The following is a 10260-nucleotide window of genomic DNA, read 5'->3' as shown; positions in this document are numbered from 1 at the left end:
TAAACTGCGATGTGAACCTAGGATTACCTACATTACTCGTGGCATTGCGAATAAGGTGCCAAGCACATAGGCGATGATGTGCATTAGGAAAAACTTTTTCGATTGCATTTTTCATTGAAAGGGCACCATCTGTGATAACTGAAATTGGGGGGCCTTCCCCTTCATTGCTTCCAGCAAACTTTTTAACAACCAAATATATGTTTGCTCCGACTCATCACACACAAGAGCGGCTGCAAAGACAACTGTGCGGTTATGGTTATTAACACCCGAAAAAACGACAAGCGGACAATGATATTTGTTCTTCTTGTAAGTAGCGTCAAAAGCCAATACATCACCAAACAATTGATAATCCATTTGGCTTATTCCATCACACCAAAATAAATTCTTTATCGAGTGAAACCTATCAACCTCATATCTTATAACCATGACAGGATCAATGGACTTCATCTTCCTCAAAAATTGAAGAGCCGCACTAGCATCACCCTTCAACCGTCGACGTTGTTGTGCGACTTGATTGTACAAGTCCCTGGAAAAAAAGGGAACATTGTGGTGACCACCAGATTGGCTTGAGAGTGCTGCAAAAATATGTGCAGTGCCTAATCCACCCTTCCTCATTATATTTATTTGCTCAATGTCTGCAGCAGGTATTTTCCTGTGACCAGGAAGCATTGCAGTAAAAATTGGAGGAAGAAGGTCGTGATTATGCAAATCAGAAAATTTTGAAACAATCCAGCGACCACTAACAGCGTCAAATGACACCTGAACCTTTGCCTTACAGCCACATCTAGTTTCAGCTCTAGGCTCTTGTTTTCTGGTATGCATATTATCTGGCTTTTTTTGTCGGAAGCCCTCGCGACAACAAACAAAATTCTGTCGATTGATTATCCCATTGTGCTTTCGCGTCTTACTTTTTCGACCACTAAATCCCCTTGACTTGGCAAATGCATTGTAGAAATCAAAAGCCACTCCTCGATCACTGAAATGATATCTTTTTATATCAACATCTACAATATTCAAGAACTCAGTCTTTCCTATGTCCTCCCACCCATCAATCTTATAAGATTCATCCAATTGATCAAAATGGGCACCTTCATTGGGTTCAGAAGCACCAACTTCTGCATTTGCCAAGTTAGCATCCATGAAGATATCGTCGTCCAGGAGCTCATCACCGTTTCTCAAGGGATTCTCCAAATTTCCGTGAAACCCGTCAACATTATTGGTTTCATCTACATAATCCTACATGAACAAATTAATTTAGACTAGGTATTTGATGGCATGATGCAAGAAATCTATCAAAATTAATTCTAAGAGTGTGACTTAGGGTTTCAGATTGATGAAAAACCTACCTCATTAGACATTGAGATTCAGATTGCTTCCTCGCAGAGATTGAGAGATAAGATATACGCCGTAAATTTGATAAAGAAATAAGCTTGTAAGGGTGTAAAATATGAAACTTAGGAGATGTATAGTTGAACATCAACAGAATTAATATTAAAGTGGTGAAGAAGAAGATAATGATGTTGATGTTGATGTTGACGAAGGGAGACAATTGTGTGTTTAACTAGTTGAAAATTATGAAATTTAATTTTGTGTGGGTGAAATTTAGGATTCAGCAAAATTTTTTATGAAAATAACAAATTCTATTGGGCCGTAGTTCATATACCATTAATTGCAAAAAAAAAAATTGATTATAATTAACAAAATATAACCCACCATTGGATCAAATTTAATAATGATCTAACCATTGATTTAAGTTTTCACCACAATTGGTGAAAAAACAAGTGAGGACCACCGAATCATTCACCGAAAAAGTGGTGTTTTTTTTTTTATTTTTTTTTAAGACTTTGTTTTTTCTCGTCATTTCGTCAGTATTCTTTCTACTAGCTACAAATCAATAAATTATTATTAGGTTAGTTTGGGTGAACTTTAAAAAAAAAATATTTTTTGAATTATTTAAAAAAAATTTATAAAAAATAAAAATAATTTTATATTTAAATATTTTATATAATTTTTTTATTTATTAATTATATTTAGATATAATAATATAAAAATATTTATTTATTTATTATATAAAAATATTTTTTTAAAAAAATATAAATTATAATTTTTTAAAAAAAATATTTTTTAATTATTTTAATATTTTTATTTTTATTATTAAAAATTTATCAAACATGTTAAAAAATAAAAACAAAATCTTTTTTCATTGAAAATTTCTATCAACTTAATCGTATCTAAACAAACATTTAACCCATTTAACCGAACATATATACCATATTAGCAAAGAAGATACAATTCTAACAAAAATAAATAATTAAAGCAAAGAAGATACAAATTACTTCAATTTAGTAAAAAAAAAATTAAAATAAATAAAGTATCCGGTTTTGGTTAATACTAAAATAAAAAAGGCAATAGTGATGCAGCTACATAAGACAGAGATTATATGTGATATTTTGAAATCCATATATAAATAGGTAGGTAGGTTGTTCTCGCCAACCTCAAAATCCTAATCTTGAAAGTTTGAAGTTTCGCCTTCCCCCTTCTGCGGCTGCCGCAGTGGGTGACACCGTAACAACCACCACAAAATGCCTTTTCATTCAAAGTCTTTCGTCTCTTCCACCCCTCAAATGCCGTCTCTTTCAGCTTCCCTTCCTATCCGAGCTCCTCTTACCAACCATGACTCGGAAGAAGATGAAGAAGATGAAGAGGGAAGTTATGCCTCTGAAAACGGAATATCTCCTCCTATCCATGGTGCTACTTTACCTGTTAGGCCCTTTGCCAATTTGTCTACCTATGTTGATGGAGATGATGAAGACACTGAAGGTGAAGAACAAACCGATGATGAGATTTTAGGTGTTGTGAGGGTGCCTCCTCCCCCCAGAATTAGGGTGTTTGATGATGTTGAAGTTGAAGAACAAAATGATGATACTTCTGCGAATTCATTACCGGTTAGTCATTCATTACTTTCAGATGAGTTTTCTTTCAACGATGTCTCTTCGGATAATTCTGTTGCTGAAGCTCAAGATGACATTGATAGTGTTGGGATAGGTCTTGATGAAGAAGAGCTTGATCTTAATGGTAGAGTAGATTATGATGATGATTATGATGATGATGATGATGATTTCTCTGATGTTATGTCACGGTATTCACAAGATAATTTGAGCAATGGACAAGTTGGGAAGGTGAGAATAGTGTTAGATGAGTTTGAGAAGGGAGAATTTTATGACATAAACAGAAATGAGGGAAGCCCCCTAGAGATGATTGAGAATGATTCCACAATGCTAGCGAAGTTGGAAGTTGACACCAGAGAGGCTATTAACATGGTCAATGGCATCAACATTGAGGATTATGGCAATAGCAGAATGCCAAAACAGAATAGTAGTAGCATTCATGATCCGCAAGAACAGTATTCCCAGCCAGAAACTGATTTTATCATGTCGGTTGAACAAGTCTTTGCTGACACCATTGATGATAGTGCAACTCAAAGAAGTGTAGCTAATGGAAGCCAAGGTCTTGCAACCAACCAGGAAGGTGAGTGCAAGAAGCTGGTAAGCATACCTAAATCCATGATAAACTCAAACGCTAATTTACATGATTCGTCATCGGGTTTTGAATGTAGTGATGATTGTGAAGGTAAACAAACTCACTGTGTTGAGTCTTCTCGATGGTTGGACCCAACACTGCTTCAGGAGAATGGATATTTGGAAAATGATTTGTCTGAGGCCAATTTAGATGATAATCAAGACAACCTACTTTGCAACCACGTGGAAACAGATCTTAAATTTGGAGTCACAGTTAAAGAAGAAGCCAGTGTTGCATTAAATACGATAGCTGAAGAATCAAAGAGACATGGTTCTGCTTCAGATGGAGATACGGAAAGCTTGACCACAGTAAGCCTAGAAGGCCTTGAACAGTTCAAGGAACAAATTTCTGCCCTCTCTTATCTTTTGGGGTCAAAAGGTTCTTTAAAGAACTGTCAACAAGAGGAACTTGTCAGGAGTTCACATGAAAATATAATGTTATCAAGGGATGACGCACAAGGGCAATTTGTTAATGTTACTTGTGGTGGTGAATGGAATGGCAAGACCAATGCTGATGAATCCAGTGCTATCTTACTCAAAGATCCAGGTAGTCTCGATTTCTTACTATGCTGTGGAGCTCAAGATGAATTTGAACACAACTTAAGCAACAAAGATAAGGAAAAAATACGGAGGGTACAGAACAAATGCGTGAAATTCTTGAGGATTGTCCAGCGATTATATTTATCTGTGGAAGATTCCTTTGTCTCAAAGGTGCTATGCAGGTTAGTTGCAGATATTGGAAGGCGCTCAAATCAAGAATTTGTCATTGAGTCAGCAAAATTATCAGCAAAGAAGCTTGAAGAAGATTGTAGAGATGATTTAGACTTATGTTTAAACATTCTAGTTCTTGGGAAAAGTGGGGTGGGAAAAAGTGCAACCATAAATTCTATTTTTGATGATGTGAAGGTTGTGACAAATGCATTTCAACCTGCTACGACCTCTGTAGAAGAGGTTTCTGGAACCATAGATGGAATCAAGATCAGAATGCTTGACACACCTGGTCTGAGGTCCTCTATGAAGGAGCAAGCTTTCAACAGAAAAATATTGTCATCTATCAAGAGGCATATGAAAAAGTTTCCTCCAGATGTCATTCTCTACATCGATCGGGTAGATGCTCAGTCCCGAGATCTGAACGACTTACCAATGTTAAAGTCAATCACAAGTTCTCTTGGTCCGTCAATATGGCAACGTAGTATTCTTACCCTGACTCATGCTGCTGCTTCTCCGCTTGATGGACCATCAGGATCCCCTTTGCGCTATGAGTTATCTGTGGCGCAAAAATCCTATCTTGTTCAGCAATCAATTGCACAGTCAGTAGGTGATCTGTGTCAACTGAGTCCGAGTTTCATTTGTCCGGTGTCTCTTGTTGAGAACCATCCATTAGGTGGAGAATATGTGCTTCCGAATGGACTAAGATGGAGAAGCCAATTATTAACTTTGTGTGCCTCTCTAAAAATTCTATCTCAAGTGTGTCCTGTGACACTGCCTCCAACTCCTTTTGATCGTTGGAAGCAATTTTTCTTCCAGGATGACACCCCGCAGCTCAGCCATGTCTTTTCTTCTCTATTGCAGTCTCATGCTCACCTAAAATTCAAATCCAGTTGGAATTGAGTAGCTGCTGCTTTTCAAGCGGTTTAGAATGCGAGCTAGTCTCACCAGGTTCATTAAAAAGCAATGTTTTGCATTATCATGAACGTTTGTTGAACTCCTCAATAGAAGTAGTGTTGAAAGTGATTCAGATACATCAAGAAGAAGAGCAATTGTAGTGGCAGGTGTTGTTGAACACGGGCGAAGATTATATGATTGGCATCTTAGTTTGGGAGAGAGATGATAATATATCAATCCTTGTCTAAGCTGTTTATAATGCCAATGTTTCGATGTAGTCATGGTTGGAACCATGATCTTAAGTGTCTTCTTTGCATGAATATTTATGGTAGCTTTGTAGCTTTTGGAAGCATAGATAATGAAGGTTAAATTTCCACTTAGATTGCATGATACCAGAGCAGTGAATATCCTCTGCATCGTATTTAATACAGTTATGGTAAATTTGAGATCAATTAGCTAAGTAAAGTTTTGCAAGGTAGCATTTCTGTCTCACATACAGATTCATTAAATTTGTGCAATCAGTACAGGATTTGTAGCATAAGCAGCCAAGATAGAGAACAATGTGTAGCATAATCATACTTAACTTTCTTGTGTCTGCTGCAACGCTGACAAAAGGAGTTCAGCTGTAGTAATAAATTAATAATATAGTATGTCATAAGATAACATCATTTTTATAATCTGAAAGAGTATAAAATTGGATTACTCACGAGAACAAACTTTAATAGTCATTACTACAAATTGATTTTAATTCAACATGATACTTTTAAGCAATAGCATATAAATTTTTCCATCAGAAGCTTTATTGTCACTCCACTTTCACCCATCATTAGGCTGCGTTTAGTTCTGTAAACAAACGCAACCATGTCATGTGAAACACAGTGAACCAAAAGGCAGACTATCAAGAGGCCCTTTTCTTGGTTACCACTCTATCCAATAATCAACAATAGTTCCTCCGATTACTACCCTTTTTTGCCACTCTAATCCAAATAAACTAATATAAGAGAAATTTCAATTGTTTTGCCAGTTGCCACGGTGATGCATAGGAGACAAAAAGAGAAAAAGAAGTGACTCTTTTCATTTGGCTACCAAGTAAACCCAAAAGAGAGTAAAAACAGATTCTGATACAATCCCTCCCTCCCAAGCTTTTCTCTGAACCCATATCAATCTATGTACAATTATATTTATCTGTCTGTAAATATCAGTACCAGTAGAGAATTATCTACGACAAAAAGTATCAGCCATCACTGCGCATACAATTCCACCAGAATCCCTACAAAATCATTGCCTAATTCATCCATACTTTCCATAACAAGAAATGCTGTATCTATCTAAAGAACCATATTTATATTGAAATCTGACTGACAAATAGACTGGACAATGCAGAATTGCGGATTCCTCCTATCATAATATGCAAATCATGAAGCACTTGGCGTCCTCATAAAGCAAACAAATTTTCTTTAGACCCGCCTCTGTTGAAGTGGTAAGAGATAACCAAAAGCAAACGGGTAATTACAGCATTAATCTGAATTGTGTGAATCTAGACACAAGCACAAATGAGACAAGGGTGCTTTGTTATTCTCCAAACTCAGTACAACTCAACAAGTACCATGACAATATTGTTAAACTAAACTAAATCAAATGAAGGAATAGGCACAACTAAGATGAAGGAATTTTGTTCTTCTCAAAATTCAATATAACTCAAGATACTAAAGCAATGATATCTGTAAAAGCAAAAAGAAAGATTACAACTTTTGTTGCTAAATAAAGAGATGATGAATGATAACAATTACAGGATCCACACATATTCTAAATAAATAGATAACTGCAGAAGTGAGCAGAGACTATGGAGGCCCAAATGAGTGGCAACTAGTGGGGATACAAGATGAAATTTTTGTTAAAGGTGGTATATATATAATCAAGATGAAGTTGGCAACTTGATAGCCTTGAAAGCTGGATGAAGCAATCCAAGCTCATCTTTGACATCAAGAGGGTTGCTGGTCTCATTCCTGACCCTCTTGACCCTGCGGCTAGCGAGTGACTTGTGTGTGAAGCCATACATCTGCAAGATCTGGTTGTCACCGAAATTGTAAGCACGGTCCATTTGCTTCAAGCACCTTTCAACAGGGTAGTCACCAAACTTGCCACAAGGCTTGCACCCCACAAAGTGAGTCACTAGTGGCCACCTATGGTCACCAAGTCCAGGGTGATAGTTCTCAATCATCTCCTCATACCTATCAACCAAAATCCCCCAATATCCATGGAGATAATAATGATTCTCAAGGTACACCTTATCACCCCATTGCTCCTTCCCAGTGGCCAACAAGTACACCATTGCAGATTGATCATCGGCTTCGAAAACCGGCCTGTTCTTCAGCTCCCTGGTGAGGATCTTGCCAGCTTCGTCCCTGACTTTCCCCTTAGGCCCCATTGGAGCCCAAGCATCAAGAATATCAAGAGACCACTGACAATTCCTGAGAAGGAAGCTACCAGTGTTCAAACCAATCCAGTTCTTCTCATCATACACCATCTCGTTCCAACCGTGCATCACAAAGTTGGAATCTTTGTACCTCTCCCAAGGCACCTCAAAGGCCATATCAGTGAACATGGCATCACTGTCCATCCACCATAGAAACTCAACTTCAGGGTGTGACAACAGAAGCTTCCGAATCAAAGGCAACTTAGCCCAAAACCCAGCCATTTCGGCATCAAGAAGAGCCATGTTATAGAAAATCTCGATCCCATGGAGCCTGCAATAATCGATCTTGTTCTTAATGGACTTCAAAAGGTAATGGTCCCCAACCGGGTTTTCACACGGTTTGGGGGAAGACCCGGTTACCAGAAGAACCCGGGGCTTATTGGGACCAATGAAGTTCGGGTAATCGGGGTTGTTTTTGAGCCACTGGCCACGTTGCTCGTCCCAATCGGAGATCTTAGGACCGAGAGTGTAAGGGGCGTTTGGATCGCGCTTTGGTTCGTCGGCGGAGGCGGCCTCGTCGACGAGGATCTTGGAGATGTCGAAGGTGGCGTAGTTGTTTGCGTCGTTTGTGGTGGTTTCGGGTTGAGCTTCCTCGAGCACGCGGTGGGGCTCGACGCGGCGGGAGCGGTAGGCGTAGAGATGGCGGATCTCGTTGAGGTCCTGCTCGGGTGTGCCGAACTTGCCGGCACCGATTGTGCCGCGGAGGACGACGACGGTGAGGAAGAGGCAGAGGAATGTGAGGCTGCCGCGGCGGCAGGCACGCTGGATCTGGCGGAGGCGGCGAAGCCCCAGGCAGCGCTCCAGCATTGTCTTTTCTGAGTTGTGTTGAGTCGGAACTCGGACGGAACCGCCGACACCGACACCGACACAGACAAACGGTTTTGTGTCTTTGCGTGTGTATTTGTCTGTTTTTGAATTGAGTGGCAGGATGGTAAATAAATGAGAAATTAGGGTGTTTCTGCTGGGTAGAGGTGCAGTGGTGGGTTATAGAGAGAGAGATCCACAAATTCAGATCACAACTCAAGTTGAGACTTGAGAGTTTAGTAGCACTCAGTTGGAGGAATCAACTTGGAATGTTCTTCTCCTATTTCAATTCCTTCTCATTTTATTATTATTTCTTCTTACATTGTTTTCTCTTTCTTTTATAATTACTAATTTTTACATTGCCGCTTGAAATGGAGGTAACATGATATGATATTAACAAAAACCAAGAGGCGCCATTGCATTTCATAGTTGATCCCCCATTGTCAGCCCACTTAGCCCATGGTCCATGGACAAATACTTTCTCACATCTGGATGTGGCCCAAACCAACATTATCCAAATCTAAATCTAAATAAATTGATGGAAAAAACTATTCAAAAAGAAAGAAAATATCATTGTATTTGTATCATTTTCTACAATTACAATATTCAATATTGATCTATTAACATGGAACATGGATTAGCACTTAGCACACTTATTAGAAGAAAATATTAGTTACGAGGAATGCAACTATACGTTGAGATATGGATTTTGATGAAAGGTTGGAAATTTTATACATGATTAAATGTTTTACGATTGACTAAGACTCTGATACTTCAATTAATAAAAGAGTAAGCCAGATGTTAAATGATTGAAATCAATCATAATTGTAGATATTTATAAAGAAATTAGTAAACACTATATTATCTTGATGTTAAATTAAGAATCATTAATAAATATGATCAGATCGATTATGGATAGGTCATATCTTAGAAGGGGTTGTCTTTGTGTTGGTCCAATTGTATTTGGACCAAAGTTAAATTTTTATGACTTAGGCTCTTTATTAAGCTAGATACTAGTTGAATAATTTCACAATAAATTTATCACGTTATAGTGATAAAAAATGCTATTTATACATGACATTAGATATTTATACATGTTATATTTATTAAGCTAAATTTATACATGCTATTTATACATGCTATTTATGTATAAATATATATGATTTAATTTATTTTTAATATATATTTATATTTTAACATATATTTTATAGGATAATTTATCTAAATAAAATGGTTGGGAGAAATCTTTACTCAATTGCAACAATTGTAATTTCTTTACTTATGTGTCCTGATTCATTATTATGTAAACCGTGGTAAGTTACCACGTTTTATTTTTTATACATAAACCGTGACAGATAAGCACGGTTTATGAAGTGACCAAGATGAGCATAAATCATAGTAACTAAACACGGTTTATAAAGAGAGAACTTTGATCATAAAACCTTGTTACTTTCCACAGTTTATGAAGGGATATGTAAATGCAAAAACCTTTGTTACTTGCCACCGTTTATAAAAAGAAAAATTCTATATATATATGAGTGAGATTCAAGATGTTGAAGAGAAATATTTTATAATGGCAAACACGAGGAAGAAATTTTTTAAATAATAAGGACAAATCACACTATTAAACCAGAGTTATCTAGAATATTGGACCAGCTCAATGTTAATCAGATTTTTTATTTTTATTATAAAAAATAAAAAAAATCATGTTATTTTTTAGGATCTAATTTTTTTTACTGTGTTTTCATAAAGTTTGCACAAAATTCACCTATCACATTAACTAAACTTATTTATTTA

General features: G+C 37.0%; 2 protein-coding genes across 2 annotated transcripts; one reads left to right on the top strand and one right to left on the bottom strand.

The window, feature by feature from the left end:
• Positions 1-2465: 2465 nt before the first annotated feature.
• LOC107638607 (uncharacterized) lies at positions 2466-5561 on the top strand. The gene is made up of 2 exons (XM_016341953.3): positions 2466-3528; positions 3631-5561. Exons 1-2 carry the CDS (start codon positions 2583-2585, stop codon positions 5187-5189), a joined length of 2505 nt encoding a protein of 834 aa, XP_016197439.1. The 5' UTR covers positions 2466-2582; the 3' UTR covers positions 5190-5561.
• Positions 5562-6845: 1284 nt separating this feature from the next.
• On the bottom strand, positions 6846-8807 carry LOC107638599 (xyloglucan 6-xylosyltransferase 2). The gene has a single exon (XM_016341941.3). It carries the CDS (start codon positions 8464-8466, stop codon positions 7099-7101), a length of 1368 nt encoding a protein of 455 aa, XP_016197427.2. The 5' UTR covers positions 8467-8807; the 3' UTR covers positions 6846-7098.
• Positions 8808-10260: the final 1453 nt, after the last annotated feature.

Source organism: Arachis ipaensis, chromosome B1, assembly GCF_059453495.1.
Source record: "Arachis ipaensis isolate K30076 ecotype BB chromosome B1, ASM5945349v1, whole genome shotgun sequence".
NCBI lineage: Eukaryota > Viridiplantae > Streptophyta > Magnoliopsida > Fabales > Fabaceae > Arachis > Arachis ipaensis.
The sequence above is the reverse complement of the archived record's forward strand: the minus strand, read 5'-3'. Positions and strand labels throughout refer to the sequence as shown.

Excerpts from the sequence above, each read along its gene's own strand:
- LOC107638607 (XM_016341953.3), top strand. The coding sequence starts at position 2,583 with ATGCCTTTTCATTCAAAGTCTTTCGTCTCTTCCACCCCTCAAATGCCG. Across the intron at positions 3,529-3,630 it reads TCTTGCAACCAACCAGGAAG|GTAAACAAACTCACTGTGTT; the intron begins GTGAGTGCAAGA and ends ATGATTGTGAAG.
- LOC107638599 (XM_016341941.3), bottom strand. The coding sequence starts at position 8,466 with ATGCTGGAGCGCTGCCTGGGGCTTCGCCGCCTCCGCCAGATCCAGCGT.